General features: G+C 41.1%; 1 protein-coding gene across 1 annotated transcript in view; it reads right to left on the bottom strand.

Annotated features, from left to right (window-relative positions):
• Nucleotides 1-19,550, bottom strand: part of MYO10 (myosin X) — a 273,342-nt gene that overhangs the window by 93,402 nt on the left and 160,390 nt on the right. The window contains exons 5-10 of the mRNA XM_074945009.1: nt 12,306-12,440; nt 9,843-9,967; nt 8,560-8,634; nt 7,381-7,484; nt 2,955-3,084; nt 1,286-1,404 (exon numbers count right to left, since the gene is read on the bottom strand). Coding sequence (XP_074801110.1) covers nt 1,286-1,404; nt 2,955-3,084; nt 7,381-7,484; nt 8,560-8,634; nt 9,843-9,967; nt 12,306-12,440 — 688 coding nt within the window. The remainder of the gene's footprint in view (nt 1-1,285; nt 1,405-2,954; nt 3,085-7,380; nt 7,485-8,559; nt 8,635-9,842; nt 9,968-12,305; nt 12,441-19,550) is intronic.

Genomic DNA, 19,550 nt, shown 5'->3' with positions numbered 1-19,550 from the left:
GGATAGACCATTGATCTAGATCAGCATGGGAGCTCTCATATTCTTATAATTACAAGGTGGGCATCCGTAGAGATTTCTAAAAATCTAAGGGCCAGATTCTTACCCTACACTGAATAGCTCTGAACCGCAAGAGCAGCCTCACTGAAATCCAATGGAGCTACTTGCAGAGTAAGGTACTACTCAGTGTGAGTAAGGATATCAACAGAACACGCCCCTAAATAAATAATTAGGTAGTGTTACCTTCAAGGCTCTCCACAACATTTCTCATGATTAACTCTCAAGTGCTGCCTCCTTTTATGCTCCTTTAATCCTGTTTGTTCGGCCCAAACTGCTAAACTGAATGCCCCCACCTCTTTTGTACCCCTTTTCCACCCTGCCTCTGCCATGCTTTCTTTCCTGCTGCTCTCTAGCACAGTAAGGCCCTTCATGACCTTGGGAGCTACACTTCCATTCTCTCCTCCTCTCAGCCTAGTCTCACAACCCCTTCTTCAAGGAGTTTTATAAATTATATTTTTGTATTTTATGAAGTAAGACTTTAAAAAACAAAATGTAACAAAGAAGCAGCATGCATTAGCTTCCCAAATGACTGGACAACCAAATTGTCTCTGTGACTTGTCCACCTCTTCTTCCCCACCCCATGAGGTCATCTACTCTTGATCCTGTCTTAATTTAGGCCTTAATCCTGCACTGGGATCTGCTAGCCTGGATTCCTGCACCTGTGCAGAGACTCATTAAAGTCAACTGGACTCTACAAAAGGCACAGGGCTAGTGGATCCCATGCAGGATTGGGCTCCTAGACAGGCAGGGATTTGGTCTTTATCTGTATTATAAAATCCTATGCACATCTCTGGCATTATGTGACTCAAATCATAACTTGTTTTTAAACCACGTTAGAAAATCCTGTAATATATTGATTACTTGAACCTGTGCCCCACTCCCCAACAAGTTATCTGACTAAAATTCTGATGTCAGCTTCTTAGGGCCTGTCTAAATATGGACATTGAGGAAAATTAATCCAAATGAACCAAGGTGTGAATTAAAAGTGGATTATTTAAAGTGAATTAAACCCCTTTATGGACACAGAATGAAGACTACTTCAATTCTAAATTTGTTAATTCAGATTAATTTTCCTGAGTACCCCCATGCAGACAAGCCCTTATACATGCTTCACGCTGTCGGTTCATTGTAGTCGTTGGTCTCAGTGGAACTCTATGCTGGTTTTAGATCAGCTGGAAGTCTGGCCCAATTGTTTTGTTAAAATATATCCGAAGTGGTATGTCTTTACCTGTTGTACACTGAGAGGTGTTAAGATTTCTTCTCCCCTGAGTATCATTGATCTCTGTGTCAATGCTTCAGTCAGCTGTGTTGAGTCCAGCCCAAGTAACTCTGCAGATGTACTCAGAGCTAGCAACAGAAGGAGCCAAAAATAAATACACACGTATATGCGGAAGGCACAATTATCTCAACATTTTTTTAACCTACTGTAATTAGAAGCAACACCAAAGCAGCTTCTGACAGAAATTAGAAAAAATATTGAGTTGGATTCTCTGGTCTGCTAAAGGGACTTTGATCTCCTTATGCAAAGTACTGGCAAAGGTAATGTAGCTGCCTTCTACACCAGACATCCCCTCACAGCTGAAGCGAGGAGACGGTGGACACAGTTGAGCTCCAGTCCTGCTCTAACTTCCTTCCACTGAAGCCAAGCAGCCCTTAATCAGGGAACCACACCTGGCTCCCATCAGCTACCACTTTCATCCACCATACTGGAGTGCAGAACTGGCACCACCGTCTACTTCCCATTTAATTTACTTTATGCACTTGATAGCATTCTGTATTGTTTCACTCAATTTTCACTCTCTTCCCTATTCAGTCGGGTTAGTCAGTTTCCCTTCTTAGTCATGTGGGTGTTTCACCCAGCAATAGAGGAAAGAAGCACATTTTAAGAAATAGGAAAACGACATGGTAAACACAAAAAAATTAGCAAGGAAGTTCAGGGACAGATGAAATTCTGGAAAACATTTAACTCGTATTTGAAACTGACTAAATTTTAGAGTGAGGGTGTCTCTTTAATTCTTCCTCTGAGAACCTATAATCATAAAGAAATTGTCATTCACAGAGGTCTAATCTCTCCTGAAATGTATGCATAAATCCAGCTGCTAATGCATCCCAGTACAGCATCTCGACACAGGTTAAATCCCTGTACTCATTTTCACTGTCAATCAAACCCAGTTATTAATGTCTGGATGCTCAACTTCAGAGCAACAAGATTGAAATATTGCCTTGAAAATGCATTTACAACAAAATTGATACAGTGGTTGTCTAAATCACTTATTCCTTTTCAGTGCTCCTGAAACAATAAGATACAGTGTTATAAACGTGCACAAAAGAAAGAAGCTGATTTAAAACACCCCCAATTCATTACAGATCACCGTTGGAAGCCCTTAATTTGTTCTTAACATAATAAAAATCCACACCTAATGTTATTGCTAATACTAATGTTTGGTTTTATGGATACAGAAACCTAATACCCACTTCCTCATTCAGGAGAGCGTACTTCTGCTTTCCCCCCGAATCATCTAGATGTTTCTGGTGAATAGAAGAAAAGTTTGGCAAACAAGGCAGGCATAGTGCACTGAAGTCTTGAATCCAGAATGCACTTAAGTACATGCTTAAGTCCCATCAACTTACGGAAAAGCATTCCAAATTCAGGAAAACATTGGCTTCAGGGGACTTAAGCACATTTGAAAGTTAAGCATATGCTTGAGTTCTTTCCTGAACTGGAGGCAGAGTTCAGTGCCAAGGAGTAACTCATTTCATCTTCATAGAACACCAACGGTGGCATTTTAAACATCATTCACAGATCTTAAAAAGGAACCAGAGACTTTTGTCTTGCATGGTTTCCAACACTGCTATTAAGCAGTCATGGATATTTCCTCATCCCATAACGATCTCACCTGTTTTGAAGGACACCTGTGCCCCACCAGCAGTGATAAACTCAATGTTCCCTAGATGCAGAATGCCAGCTAGCAGCCTAAGAACTTCTCGCACATCCTCCTTGCTGAACTGCATCACCTCCATTGCAGTCTGGAAGAAAATATTTCTTTCAGTTTGTGTTTGATTTTATTGGAGAACCAGAAACTGAAGTAGATGATAGAGGGTAAATTACAAAACACAACAACTGAGTTTTGCAGCCTTTAGCATTTGAAAGACATAGGAACAGTGGAATGGGAACAGCAAATGCATCTCTTGTCTTAGCCCTCAATCCACACAAGCATTTTAACACATGATGTGTGCAACTTTAAGCACAAAGTAAAACACTGACATCTTTAAAATCTCATCCCCCTGAGTGTCACTGACCCTCTAAGGAGCTGTTCCACTGCAACAGAACTTGATTAAAGATATGCATGTGCTTGGGTATTTTGCGAGATAGTAAAAAACCTCACTAATTTGTACTAGCAACCTGGAGGAACCTCCCCTGTGTGTTACCAGATTTTGCAGATTACTCATGGAGGCGACCAAACGTGTATCATGCAATGTACTTTGTCAGTGCACTGTAATTTAGTTTTACTTATAACACTAATGTTCCGCTTCATATTTTGAGAAACTAACAAAGTCCTAGTGAAAAACCTCATTATTGTACTCTACTAACTGGGGCAACACATAGGTTTTTTGTGAAAACTACTGGATTTACAGATGGGCAAAGTAAGAATGACCATGGTTCCACTGTATATCAAAAACAAAAAACAAAAAATGTAAAACATGTATTATTGGATTAATGCAAGCAAAACAGACAACTATTTTCTTTGGGAATGGCTTGTGTTTTCCAAATGTCTCTCTACAGTGCTGCAATCTGAATCAGATTGTGCAAATTCATTGTATTTCATGGTTTGCACTGATGAAATACTCTTAATTCAGGGACGCGGAATACACAGAGCATGATATATTTGAGTAGGGCTGTTGGAGTGTGTTGTATTTCTGTGCAAATGTGATTACAAAAAGATGGTCTTTGGTCACAGTGACAGGTTTCAGAGTAGCAGCCATGTTAGTCTGTATTCGCAAAAAGAACAGGAGTACTTGTGGCACCTTAGAGACTAACAAATTTATTTGAGCATAAGCTTTTGTGAGCTACAGCTCACTTCATCTTATGCTCAGATAAATTTATTAGTCTCTAAGGTGCCACAAGTACTCCTGTTCTTTTTGGTCATAGTGTGTATCAATAATGACAATAGTGTCATTTTGCAAAATGCAAGCAGCACTGAGAGGTGTTTTTGCAGTTGCTCTCGGAATTACTTCCTCCCCACAAAGGAGCTCTACCCAAAGTCAGCCATCTTAGGGTTTTAGGAAGAAGATCTCTTCTCTCCTCACTCTCATACCTATCATCCCTCCAAGGTACTGGCAGGGGATCGTCCTGTTACCCCTGCCACACCTCCAGTCACATACTTGCAATAACATTTTTAGTAAATAAGAAGGAAAGGGATATCTGCAGAAGTTCTGGGAATCCATTCCACTGTGTCTGCACAGAAAGAGCTGTTATAATAACTACTAAAACCCCACAAAACATACACCACCTTTTAGTACTGTAGATCTGAACAAATGTACACTCTTCCAATACACAATAAATATCTACAATTGCCAATACTTTGTGGGTAGATTCATAATTTTATGATCACTATGATCAAGGTGGTTCTCAACCTTTCTGGGCTCAGGACCCATTCATAAACCTTGATAGCCTGTCACAACCCAGTAAATAGCTTTAGTGCAAAAAACACTTGTCTTACTAAGTATTCCTTACCCATGATATAGAATATACATATTAACGTAATTGGTACTAAAAAGGACACTGTGCATACCATAACAGCAGCTACTGAAGTTCTGGTCCCTTAGGGCTGGCTGGGCTCCGGACGTTGTGACATTCAGGTCGCAGCACCACTCAGTTTTGGCCCAGCTTCCCTAACGAGGGACCTGCAGGGCCAAGTTTTTGTGAGTGGTTTTGTGACTTGGCAAATGAGGTCACAGTGCCACTCACTTAAATTTGGTCTGGCTGCCCACCCCACCCATCATGATGGAGGGGCAGCTAGGCTAAACTCGAGTCGCACTGCGACCCCAGAAATCACAACACCAGGAGTGAGGAACTGAACTCAGCCAGCCCCGTGGGACTGCAGCCTTTTGGTTCATGAGCCACAGATTGAGAAACCCTGATCTAATCTGACATCCATAACACAGACCATGGAACTTCACCCAGTAATTTCACTTGTTCCTGATGATTTTAACAAATTTTTTGTGATTGTCTCTAATCCTGTCGGCCACAGTTATAGCTATAGAGGGTGGTACAAGCTGAAGAAATTTTATTAATAGGATCCAGCTCATGGCACAGTAATAACAGATGTCACAAGAATACTTAGGAAGGCATGTGTGTGCGCTCACACTGCAGATCCCCACTCCAATGGAGAAGACCTTTTGGAACACAAAGGAAAGAAAAACATCTAGAGGGGAAATCATCTGTAGCCTCTTGGAAAAAGGTCATTAGAATGCATATGACTGAAAGAAAAGAATGAAGTACGGCTTAGGAATTTTGAGTCACTGAAGTCACGTTCTCAGGCCTTACGAAGATCTGTAAGGAAGCAAGGGATGGGGATGCATGAAACGGGGAAGGAACAGAAACTGATGATGCAAAATGTCCCTGTCCTTCACTATAAGGAAAGCAGAGTGGAAATGCCCCCATTCTGTGCCCAAATTTCTGCTTGTAAAATACTCCAGAATGCAAGATTTACATGTCAAGTTAATTTCATGCTCTACCTGCCTCACGCTGATTAGCGCAAATTAAATGTCATGCTACTCAACCTGAACTAGATGACTGCAATGCGGATATCACCCACTTCCACAAAAATATGTCTGTCATGAAATTAGGTAGTTTTATAGCTGCAAAAACAAATATACATAAACACCTTTTAAATAAATTGTACCGGACCCTTTTATTGGTTTTCAAATCCCACAGAGTACGTGCCACACTGAAATTAAGGTAGTACTAGGAAAAGAAATTGATAATTATGGTAATAGTAAGAATCAGCTAATTACTGTAGCTAATTGCTGAAGCTAATGTGGGTGTGAAAGTTAAGGCTACTCAGAAAAATCCTCAATTAGTGTTAGTGCCTCCATTTCACCTGTCTTTCCATTCGATTTAATAATCTTATTTGATCACTTACTCCACATACCAGATTATCTTTATCGCACCCTTTCTCCCCCAAAGGCACATGGCTAGAAGAGACTGGAAAGCTGCAGAAGTCCACGTACTACCATGGATTTGCTATTTCCAAATTTCAGTAAATGGTGCAGATAGTGTACGAAGCCTTGAAATGAGAGAAGCAGCAGAAATATGTACACTGGTCATGTAAAATAAGGTGGCTTGTTTTCTTTTAGTAAGAAGGTTAATGTTCCCATAAAAGAAAGGCTGCTTCCTGATTGCTCTGTATTTTTGACAGATTTGTATGAACTGTCCCAGGAGCATAAGCAGCAGTCACAAAAGGAAGTGATGCTTCTCTTTTATACACATAACCAGCCCTCACAGTGTACACCCAATAGTTATGAAGAAAAAAGCTATCTAGTTTATTCCAGATACTAAAATCTTACACAAGGTGCAAATACCTTTGGAAGGGGAAGGGAGTACACTGTATTCTAATGGATGCTTGGGGTAAGTTAGGTAAACAATAGAACACTTGTTTGGTTTTGTCAAAAAAAGTGGGAATGAATCAGAAAACGTACAGGTTCACAATCAATTGTGAAACAAGACGCTTTGTGCTTCCATCGCTCTATGTGTATGTCCCTTGTTATATCCTGTGGTGTCCTATTTCGGATATGCATTATTAATGTATTTACTTTGTAGCATCTCATCCCCACCACCATGCGTTGAGGAATTTGCACCTAGGTATGAATACATATGTCCTTTGTTATAAACTACTGTAATGGTAATTCTACATAAGTTGTGCTTGGAAGGTAAGTTGGGTGAATGTCTGATTGCCTTCCACTGCTGTCCTCTTTGCTCTGCAATTTAGTTGCTTTCCTTTCCAAGGAGTGGTGGGAGAGCGACTTCATATCCTGCATGCAAGGAAAGAAATGCTCCCTGTGATAGCGAAGTGTATGACAGAAAATTAGTCACTTCTGAGCAAAAGTAGATTCTGATCTTCCATGAGGCACCTTATGCCCATGCGGAGTGCTGTTGAAGTGAGTGGGATTGCACATAGCCATGACCATGGACTGATCCTTCTGCAAGATTAGGACCCTAGTTAGCTGCAGATCATGATAGCTTTCATTGAAACCACTATCAAGCAAAGAGACATGAAACTTATCACCCTTGAACCATAAAGAACTGGTCAAACAACTCACAATGACTTCCTTGAAGGAGTCTTTGTCATTGATTGTCTTATCTGCTACACATCCAGACTGATTCAGGTAGTGGTAGTGCTCTGGTACAGATAAGTAAAATGCATCTGCAAAGAGAAAAAACAAGTCACCATCTTAGAAGTTAAAAAATTAATTCATGTTTCATTTACTTGAGATATGCATGAGCAGGGACACAAACTCAAGTGGTTTATAGCAGTGGTTCTCAACCAGGGGTATACGTACCCCTGGGGGGTACACAGAGGTCTTCTAGGGGGCATATCAACTCATCTAGATATTTGCCTAGTTTTACAACAAGCTACATAAAAAGCACCACCGAAGTCAGTACAAACTAAAATTTCATACAATGACTTGTTTATACTGTTCTATATACTATACACTGCAATGTAAGGACAATATTTATATTCCAATTGATTTATTTTATAATTACATGGTAAAAATGGGAAAGTAAGCAATTTTTCACTAATAATGTGCTGTGACACTTTTTGTATTTTTATGTCTGATTTTTTTAAAGAAGTAGATTTTAAGTGAGGTGTAAGTTGGGGGTACGCAAGACAAATCAGACTCCTGAAAGGGATACAGAAATCTGGAAAGGTTGAGAGCCACTGGTTTATAGCAATGGAAAATGTATCACATTCATTGGAGAATTTTCATTTTATCTAGCTGTGAAACACCATAGTCTGTACTCTTCATTGCACGCAGACAGTTAGCCAAAAAGGTGGTGCTAACACAGCTTAGACATTTTTACACAAATGCTATTTCTCTTGCTAGGGGGTTAATCTTCATGACAAGAGACTGTGAGAGTACGATTCCTTCTCCTCTCTTCCCTTTGGAATTTCCTAGTGCCCACCCAAGATACTAAGTGACAAACCCACATCACAGTGTCCAGCCTGAGTAACTATCCCAAGGTCACAAAGTGAGTCTGCGGCAGCTGGGAATAAACCCCAGGAGGCCTGGTGGCATTCCTATGCTAGACACACCGCTTGTAGCAAGATGAGCTCACAAAACATGCTCGGTGAATTCAGATTAAATAAATAACCTATTTCTCTTGTTCGGTTATTGGTTTACCACAGCACTGTCATCGCAAGATGGCGTTTCATGACTGAAATAGTACTGGCAAAGAGCCATTGCAAACAGTTGTGTGAGCTGAGCTTTGTCACTCACCTTTCTCTTCCTCTTCTATCCCTGCCAGCAGTGCATAGAATATGTGATAATTTCTCTCCCCAGGGTTCTGCCTTACTACACGGTTCTGTCAAAGCAAATAAGATGTTTAGGGGATTATTTTTAAAGGGAACCTACTCACCAGCAAGTTTTGAGAAAGTCTATGAATAAAACAAAAATACTGGATGACAGCAAATGTTGACTTACTTTTTCTAATAAATCTTTAGTGTGGAAGAAAGTGATCCATCAAGGAATAAAACGGTGAAGTTAAAGAACTATATGTTTACAACTCCTGAGTGGCTTGACTTCAGAGAGAAAAAAAACCATAGTGGTCTGTGTCATGTATCTGTTTGCACAGCAAAAGGAGGAGAGTTTCCCTAACTAACACATTCAGCCACTTCTAATCCCAAAGGTTTTTTCAACAGAGCATACTGAAGTATTGTCATATTCTGGACCAAATGAGGATTTGAAGTGACACCTACCTTTTCGCCTAACTTTCTGTTTGCTGGTTAGTTTGGTGCCTACTTTAGGGTTGAAATTTACCCACTTTGCATGAAGTGTGAACAAATAACTTTTGGGCAAAGATCTAGGCAGGCTGAGTGTGTGGGGACAGAATCACCCTCCTCAAAGACACGCAAGCAGGATGCAGCTGTTCCACAGCCAGTAATCCTGCTACAATGCAGGAATAGGAACCACAACCCAATAGCCCTATACAGGGCCTATGGCTACTTCAGCTATGTAACTGCAAATCCTGAGGATACACTCCTAATTCCCCAACCTGCAGCGTCCTATGTGGAACTGGTGCATAGCCCAGCGTGGCTGAGTGCAAGCAGCGTGACCAACCTGAGGCTGCCCCCCTCACACAATGGGCTCTGTACAGTCTCTCACTTCTGCTCTGTACAGGGCTACCCTTGCCCATTATGCCCTTGGATGAATTTCACCTGGCTGGTGAAGAGCTGGTAATCAGAGTTTTTCCCATGAAGTTAAGATATTATTAACTCACTCTGAAGAAACATGCACACTAGCCATACCACCAGAAATGAGAGAGAAGGTTTGATGATTTTATATCTAGATGAAGGAATGGATAGATGGACACACTCACACTGAATCTGGACTTATTGATTTCTCTTGAAGTTTACTCAGGACAGTTTTTTTGACCTGAAATCTTTGGGTGTGGGCAGAGGGACAGGCAAAGGCTAATATTTCCCCCCACTACTCTCCACAGAACAGATACAGGGAACAAGTCACCCTGAACTACAAAGGCACTCAGCAAGAAGAGAGGATACAATCTACAATTCTTCCTCCCTGGATGTTTCCCTTCTGACAGATGTTCAGCTGAACAAACTTCCCAAAGCGACTTGAGTTGTTGTTGTAAACAGTCTTCGCGTTGCCAAAAGCTTCCATAATTGGGCTGTGAAAATAAGGGAGGACGACAAAAGTATTAACTTGTGACTGGAATACCATTGATAGGAGCACTGCACTCCAGTGCTCAAGGAAAGGCACAATCCCCATAAAGCCCAGCTCTAACATTATCCTCAGACGTGGCCTACATCCTTAATCATTGCCATAGCTCTAGACCAGGGGGTCTCAAACTTCATTGCACCACGATCTCCTTCTGCCAACAAAAATTACTACATGAACCCAGGAGGGGGGACTGAGCCCGCCTGAGTCCCACCGTCCAGGGGCGAAAGCCAAAGTCCAAGGGCTTCAGCCCCAGGCAGGGGGCCTGTAACCTGAGTCTGACCACCCAGAGCTGATGCCCTTGGGCTTTGGCCCTAGACAATGGGGCTTGGGCCCCAGGCCCCAGCAAGTGTAAGCCAGCCCTGCCGACCCCACTAAAATGGGCTCACGGCCCACTTTGCGGTCCTGACCCACAGTCTGAGAACTGCTGCTCCAGACAACTGTTATACCACAGGCTGTATGTCTGCAGGTAGTAAAGTAGCTATACTACTAAATAACAAAAAGACATTAGCTACTGTACAGCTCTGAACTGAAATAGGATTTATTATAACAGGTCTATATTATAAGTGTTGTTTAGTGTTCGCATTATAGTAAAGACAGAGGCCCCCAGTCAAGCCAGGACCCAATTGCGCAGCGTGCCATATGGGTGTGTGTAGGAGACCGTTCTCGCCCTAAAGAACTTCACAATCTTACTTTAGTGGGTGAAAACAGAGATGGGGGAGGGACAGTGATAGCAGCAGATCTGTTCATAGTCTAGCTGTGCACAACTTCTTGTTAAAACGTTGAGTGCTTGTGGAAGGTACCTGATTAACAGCAGATAGATCCATCAAATCAGCTTGCTTGATTTTTCCTTACCTCAGCAAGCTACCTACAGTCACCCTGCTGATCCTTACTACCCCATTCTGTTTCCCTTTAGTTCCTCCTCAAACCTCTCTCCTATCCACCAAATAATAAAATCTTCTCACCCCATCCACCTCTCCCCCTCTCGCACCTCCTGCTGCCTTCCTCACTCCCATCCCCTCAGCTCAGCCCCAAACAAAAATGGAAAAAAAAATTTACTAAGAAACAATCCCAATTTGTACAGAACCACTTCATGCATTGTGCAGAACCATTCTACTGGTGATTCTGTTACTGTGACCTGGACCCTCCCCCACTGCCACACTTATTGTTTTCTAAATGCACCCATGCATCATGTGTAAAATAGATGGCAAGTTCTTCAACGCAGGGACAGTCTAGTTTGTTCTGTAAAATGCCTTGCATTTGGGTGATTTATAAATACATAACACACACAAATAATCAGTAATGCTATAGCATCCGCAGGGCAGGCTCTGTCCACGCTGCCTTATCAATATACTTCAAACCTGACCTAGAGAGATTGCCCCTGAACTATAGGTCACTGCCCACAACCTTGCCTCTGAAATAAGACTACCCAAGAGTGTGCGAGCTATAATTTGGCTATATAGTCACTACAGAATCAGCTCATTTATTGTAGGCCATCAACCAGCTTTCAGTCGCTAGCCTCTCAAGACTACATTTGATCCAGCGTTGTAGGAGTAAAAGCTCCTGTGGCCCTCTACAAGCTGTCTGAAACATCCAGGTCCCACATATACTTTTGATGCAACAGAATCTCCTTTCTGACAACCTGTGGTAGATTATTGGAGCCTGTGGTACAGACAGCCTTTACTAAACCCTTCCTCCTAATTTATTATCCAGCATGTAAATATCACTGAGACAACAGTCAACAGAGATATGGAGGTTTTTTCAAATAGAATTAAATTAATGGAGACATCAAACAAAAGTACCAAAGCTATTTCTGGAGCACATCTCTACCAAACAAGGAAAACAGAAAAGTAAAACTCTTAATGGCCTTATCGCACAGAAATTTTGAATCAATGTAGCTCCACTGATGTTTATTTTGATTTTTTAAAATTACAGCTGTAATTTAAAATGTAAGGGAGAAAACAGTGGAAAATCCATAGTGCGTATGAAATTCCAAAAGAGAAAAAAAATCACTGGGAAAAACCTGCAATGTAAATCAACAGGTCCGCATACACCAAGAATTGGTGTCTGCAACACAGAACTTACAGCCAAAGAACCGCCAGCACCGGAAATGGAAAAGACCTGGTGGGTCATCTGTCCATTCCCTGGGTGCCAGTGCAGGATTATTTTCCAGTGTTTTGTGCAGGAGTCTAGTTTTAAATATCTTCAGCTTCAATGGTTGTTCTACCTCTGTCACTCTGTATTGTGTGCAACACTATGGATCATGTATGAGGATATGAACACAGTACCTGCTCTCAAGAATAGCTTGCTCCACACAGGAGGTCTTTTCCTTACGGGACAGTTCCAGCGAATGTTGGCTCATGGCAGATAAGAACTTGAGAATCAGCTTAGTACTTTCTGTCTTACCAGCACCACTTTCACCACTGAAAGACAAAAAACCATACCACAGTGTTTTTACTTTGACTATGCTCATAAGGGAAAAAAATCCTTGGTTTGGCCTACATTAAGGCACTCACAAGCCAAAGTGAAGGGAGTGATTAGAGAGGGCTGTCAGACCATGACAATTTGAATGAGTGAGATTTAAAACACTATGAGAATTTAAATATCTCATTGGAACACAGTACAAAACTCATAATAGCTCCATGCTTCTGCAGCGCTTTTCAGCCAGGATCTCAATTTATTAACATATGACAAGCACCCCTTCAACTCCTGTGAGGCACCCAAGGGCTACAGAGATGACATAATACACCACCGCTGAAGTGCAACCACCGCGGAATGGAAAATAGCGCGAGGAGGCATGGCCACATGGCTACGGCTATGTTAAAACCTGCTGTAAAGCTAATCCAAAATCAGGAGTCTTTCACCATGAGGGAGACTTGGTCTGGCTGCAGCATGGTTATTTGTAGAAGGATAACCATAGGGGAGGTTTCAGAGTAGCAGCCGTGTTAGTCTGTATTCGCAAAAAGAAAAGGAGTACTTGTGGCACCTTAGAGACTAACTAATTTATTTGAGCACAAGCTTTCGTGAGCTACAGCTCACTTCATCAGACAGGGGAGGGAGCCTTGGTGTGAAACAGAGCATTAATAAGTGTGTAGGCGGTCATCTATGCACATTTATGGCACTGCATACTTAAATATTATTACTACTGTTCATAATAAAGATGATGATGATACAGGTTTCTTTTAAACAAAGGTTTTTCATGTAGGGTCAGACTCTAAACTTAGTCATACCAGCATAAATCCACACCACCTCTATGTACTTTTACTCATTTTATTTTATATATAAAAATTATATAAATTATATTTTATTTTAAACAAAAAGAATCTAAAACACCTATTCCCACATACAGCAACTAATCTAATTTGGTAAAATTATATGCAAAATTTGTGCCAAAACAAAGGGAAAAGTTAAATGTGCAGAGATTCTGATGTGACACATTTAAACACCCATTGATATTTGAAAAAATAGACCATTTAAAAACAATCAATGCTCATACAAACAGAATATGAAATACTGAATTTCTATTACTAGACCATTTGCCTAAAAACAGTGAGCCAAATTTTGCTTTCCTGTCCAATCCCATTTCCTTCAATAATGTTGCATGTGGGCAAGTTCAGAGCATAATTTAACCAATAATTTAAATGATCTTATTTCTTAAAAACTCAATTATCTGACTTGCTTATTTCTCCTGAAGTCATGGGACAAAATTCTGACTTTAAATACATGCACTTAATTCCTATTTACTTTCATGGAAATTGTGCACACTTAAGTCCTGATCCCACCCCCACATTGCAGCCAACAGGAGTTCTGTCATTGATTTTAAAGGATGAGAACTGTGCACATATACAATGCACTATTTGGTTATTAGCCAAAAGTGGTGAATGTAGTGCCCTTATGTCATCACAGGGATTTCTAGTGAGGAGCAAAGAACATATACAGCCCCAAGAAGCAAACATCAGATTTCCATGCAAGTACACTTCAACAATTACAAATAAAATAAAATAAAAATCAGGGAAGAGAAATCTAGAATATATATATATATAATGTATCGAGAGATCCGTGTCTAAATATTTTGCATAGCTTTCCAGAAGGTATCAGCAACTCTTAAAAATGATTCACAACTTCATATAAGACATAGTATATTTATTCTGATAAGTGCTGGAGTCTCTTCAACCCTAGCATTGTAACAGGCTCTTGGCTGACCTTCCTTCATCCATCACATATTTACATTCTATCCAAAATTCTGCAGTACATTCAATTTATTTGACCTTTTATAACTCTCATGCTATCTTTCTATTACATTGGCACCCTGCGCACATGAGAATTAGCAATAGCACTTCCAGGATTCATTTTTAAAGAGCTTTATACTTCAGTGCCTTTATATTTGCCAGGTAAAGAACAACAAAACATCCACTTTACTGATGTCTATTTTCCTGCCTACACTCTGCCCTCTGGGTCAAGATCTTTGGCTGGCATACATCAGCATAGCCTCACTGCAGTTATCTGGGTGTCAGAGCTATGCCAATGGAGGCCAGCTAAGGATCTGGATCGCTCGCCGATTAATTATTAGAGTTGCCATTTCTGTCCTGTGCCATGGGCCAAATTCTGCTCTGACTCACCCCAGTGTGAATCTGAAGTAATTCTACTGAAGCCAGTGGAGTCACTCTGGATTTATACTGGGGGTAACTGGGAGCAGCATTTGGCTATACTTCTGTGTCAGGAATGCTTTTAAATTTGGTTTTAAAAGTTTTTTTTCTTCCTATTTCTAATATAGTTGGTATCATGCTTAGTTATGTTTTTCTGCTGCTTTCTTTGCAGCTCTTTGACACAATGCAAGTTATTTTATAAATCAATTCTTATTAACAAAAATATGAAAAAACACCAAGTACTCCAAACTTTCCATTAATTTGCATGGCTGCTACAACTCAAACACTTACATTGTGTGGTGGTAGTTCAGTCCTACAAAATCCTCAGGGAAGTAGACTCCTTTTAGTGTGCACTCAACCTTTCAACTAACCTCTCACCCCAAGCATTTTTAAACGCAAAGCCTGTTCCAATCCATTACATTCAGTGCTCTGGATACACTAAGTATGACAGCAGCCTGTGAGGTCCTCATTTTGGAAATCTTTAATCTTTCTCCATCACTTGTTCCACATGTCATGCTTTGTGAAGGGCAAAACAGTCTGAACTTTGGACTACTGCAGGGGAAAGAGGATCAGTAAAAGACACTTCTCTCTCCGAGGGCTTTCATATGCAAATGACTGAACCAACACACTCTAAATCACTCCTCAGTTCAATCTTTTGGCTTTATAACTTATATGACAGATAAAAAATAAAGCCCCCACAGCAAACATGGTTCTTCAAATGCACTGTTTAATCTTGGTCTGTCAGTCTCATAAATAAAGTCTTCCCATCAAAAAGTTTGGGTCTTGTCCAAAAAGTAGCTTGTTCTATGTTGATCTTCAATCTGAGCGAAAAAGTTTCAGGCAATCAGCTGATAATAAAATAAACAGTCTGACATTGGGTTGTGATTTCAGGTTTGCTGTTTCCATTTCTTTAGTTGTTTTAGGATCTGTATTTTTTTAAGCTTTTAATTTAAAAAATGGAAGAACTACAAACATACGAGGAGAGGACTACACATGGATATGGCCAGCTAAAAATCAAGGTAAGGTGTTACCCTACATCTGCACTAGGAAAAAGGTCAAGTTTAGGTCTGACTTAGCTAATGTGTTATCTATGCCCAACCTAAACTCGACCACTTTTCCTAGTTAAGACAAGTGCCCCGCGAGCTGAAAAAGGGAGGATTCCTCTGCCACCCCTGCAGAGATACCCAGAGCCCAGTCCAGCTATTCAGGCTGGGTGCCAGGCCTGGGGTTCGTCTCCCCAAATACAACAGTGACACATTATTTTGCAATCTGTCTGTTGTGTTATAATAGCTAATTGTTTCGAAGGAAATGATCCTGTGACGTAGGGTGTAGACTAATACAAAGTATAAAGCAATACGAATGTGTCTCAGTGTAGTCATCTCTGTATCAAAGGCTTTAAGTACATAAACTGCATCAGTAATATTCAGTCTGGTAGACCTCAAGGGCCACTTCACACAGTGCCAGTTTCAATGAAGTAATGGAGTCACATGATAATCACAGCATGCTATGCACACACTGGACAGCAGTGTTTGCAACATGGTATTAGATCAGTATGTTAGGATGCTGCATCATTGTGACTCAGTATTATCGTGTAATAATGCAGCACTGTCCAACAGAAATTGCATAATTACGGTCTTTCTGCAACTCCATTTAAAACAATTCCTCACCCTTCCCCTGGCTTTTACATGGTAAAGATGGCTTTATATTAATAAACACTGGGTTTTATTTTGCAATCTGAGTCAGTCCTGGATTACACTCCCATTTTCCTACCTTACCTCTCCAATTAGAGAAAATTCATAGCATTTAAAAATAATCCCACATATTTGTTTTTAAATTATGTTCTGAACTAATGTATTCATAGGAGTCTCTTCAAAAAAATTGTAAAACTGATTAACTCCACTAGGGGGTGCTTCATCCCTAGACAATTCCAAATGGTGCTAAATGCCTTTAGTTTATAATGCAGTTCTAACCTCCTATAATTTTAGATACAGCATAACATTGAACAAGAGCAATACATTGGGATTTGAAAGCTGACAACTCACAACTTAATTTTAGCTTCATTTGTGTACAATACTTGTTTTATATCATAGTTTTCAAGATGGAATTTGCTAAGATTTCCTTCGGTGCCTTCTTTTGCAGGCAACATAACACTCTGAATTCAGACATGTGGCAGCTAAGTTCTGCTTCTCATTACCATTTTCAAACGTCAGAGCTAACCTGTCTAATAAAACTGACAAAACTAATCACTCCATCATCTTTCAATTCTAAGCAAATAAACCAGGCATGGCCAAGGTTTTTAAAAGTGACTAGTCATTTTGAATGCATCAATTTTTGCATAAGCCAAATGAGACGCCTGATTTTCAGAGGGCGTCAAAGGATAACTGGCCACTTTGAGGGGACATGGGTCCAGCCACACCTGTGCCATAATTAATTAGCTGCTTCCCAGCCTGAAGAGATGGGACTAAGGAGGGTCACGTGATAGCTTAACAAACACCTGGGCTTTATAAAAGGGCGTAGAGACCAGTCTGTGTGCTGGAACCACAGGGACTGGGCAGGCTTCTATGGCAGGGTCTGCAGGAGGTGGGTTACTCCAGAAGAACCAGCTTGTGGGCCCAGTGTTCTATAGTGGAACAGGCAAGGATGCAAGGAAGAGAGCTCAGCAGGATGTGAGAACTGTACACCCAGGAGCTGAAGGCTCTATCCCAGAGCCATAAAGACTCTCACAGGTAGCCCAGAAAGGGGCTGGGAATAGACCCTTGAGGATCGGCTGAAGAAAAGCCCCTGAAGAGCAGAAAAACATTTTTGTTTGTTGGGATTTTTAGTTTGAATTTCTTGTTCTGTGACTTTGCTGGAAGGTTAAGTCACAACTTCAGCACAGACCGATGTCTGGGAAGCCAAGGAGCCTAACCTCAGGGAAAGAAACTGGGACAGGGAGTGTTTAGCCACACCATACTCAGCCAGCAGGGAGCTCTATGGGGCAGCTATGTCCCCACAAATAGCTGGGTTTTAGCACCCTTCAAAGGTCTCAAGTCTGCCACCCAAAACTGAGACGGCCAAAAACACTCATCACATTTAAAAGTCTTGACCCATGTTATTAATCTGCTCAGACTGACTCACTGCCCAGAAAAAAAAAAGCACTTTATAAGCACAGAAATTGGCGTTGATTTTCTTTGATTCTTTTTAATTATAGCTATGAGCACAATTTCCTTTTAAATTTTGTAAAAGTGAAACCTACCCTTATAAAGTTGTATTGCAGTATTTGTCCAAAATGTAGCATTTTACAAATGCTAACCAATTGCTTTGGGCCAGGCCTGCAGAAAATTGTTGTAAGGATAGAAGTTGTGAATGTGAAATTTTCCCAAATAATGTTTTGCCTGCACTGTGGCTCAACAGACCCGACACTCTCCGGGAACTTGGCAGGCCTGTGTTCTATTCCGGCTCTGCCACCAGCCTGCCAGGTGATCTTGAAGTCACTTCACTTCTCTGTGCTTTAGTTTCCCCATCGATAAAATGGCAGTACTACCACCTACTGCTTTTGTAAATTGCTTTAAGATCTAAGGATAGAAAATGCTATATAAAAACTAGATATTGCTATTATTATTGGTGAAACCCCTAAGAACCTCTCCATGCCAACTGGCAAAGGGCTCACTGTTTTGTATCAGGCCTGAGTCACTCACTGCACCTAGCACACTGCTTCACAGTATTCACCCAAAAAAGGTTGCGCAAAGTGTCTAATGGAAGCTTATGTCCTCGTACTAATCTTCCTGATCATTGTGTGATGTAGGTATGGGTGACATTTAAGACTTTTTATGTATGTATTGAACATAGATTTAGAATCTGTGTCCCTGGCAGGCTGACAAGCAGGTTTTGCCAGACAATGGGATGTTGAATCACCTATCTCACTAGGTCTCCAAAGTAAATTAAGCATTGTAAAACCAAAACAAAGCAAACCCTCTTTGCATGTAAAGTCAACAGGAAAACAGGCTGATTGGGGGATGTGAACTCAACAGGGGAGCACATACCAGAGTCTGGACCCCAGGGGGCCATAAGAAGGCAACATGACCCCTCTTTTATCCCGCACTTGAGGGGATAACCAGGCAATGCTGTTAAATCCATGAAAACAGGATCTCAGCCAACCTGGACTGAAGTGCTGCAGAAAAGGCTTAGGTGAGATAAGACCACTTTCAACAAAGATTGTAGCCTCTTAAATTATTTTTTTAGTCTCAAAAAGGTGTGTTATACTTTTATTTCTAACCTGTTGTTCTTGTTATCCTTGTCACAATCTCTTAAATCTTAACCTTTGATTTGTTTTCACTGTAAGTAGATTACAGCACTGTGTTGTTAGATTGGAGCTGATACTCAGCTGAATCAAACAAGCTGGTGTGTTTATACTATTTCTTGGAAGCAGCAAACCTGGTAACTACCATGAGTGTCTGTAACTGGGGGACACTCTTTAAGGGTGCTTGGGGTCCGCCTGTTGTTAACTTACAAAGCAGAGTAGGACAGTAGAGTCCTGAGGACAGTGCGTGAGTGGTTGAAAGGCTGGTGCTGTTCAGGCGTTGACACTCAGCTACCACATGAAAGACTCCCACATGCTGGAGGTGGGGGGTTGGGGGAGACAAGGTTACACTCAGTCCTGGGCACCCCCAGGAAGTGTCACAGTTGGGCAAGATTCTGATCGCCCCCTCAGCTATTTTAAAGGAAGTCTTCCCCTGTGTCTTAGACACAGGGGCCCAGTAGCACACCTCTTCCAAACAATCTGCATAGTTATCAGGCAAGATGTTAACCAAACCATTAGCTGGACCCAAGGCAGAGCATGCACAAGACCAAATGAGAGAGTGGTGAACAAGAAAAACGATAAGAATCAACACAAATAAATCAGAGACA

This window comes from Natator depressus, chromosome 2 (assembly GCF_965152275.1).
Source record: "Natator depressus isolate rNatDep1 chromosome 2, rNatDep2.hap1, whole genome shotgun sequence".
Classification (NCBI taxonomy): Eukaryota; Metazoa; Chordata; order Testudines; family Cheloniidae; genus Natator; species Natator depressus.
The sequence above is the reverse complement of the archived record's forward strand: the minus strand, read 5'-3'. Positions and strand labels throughout refer to the sequence as shown.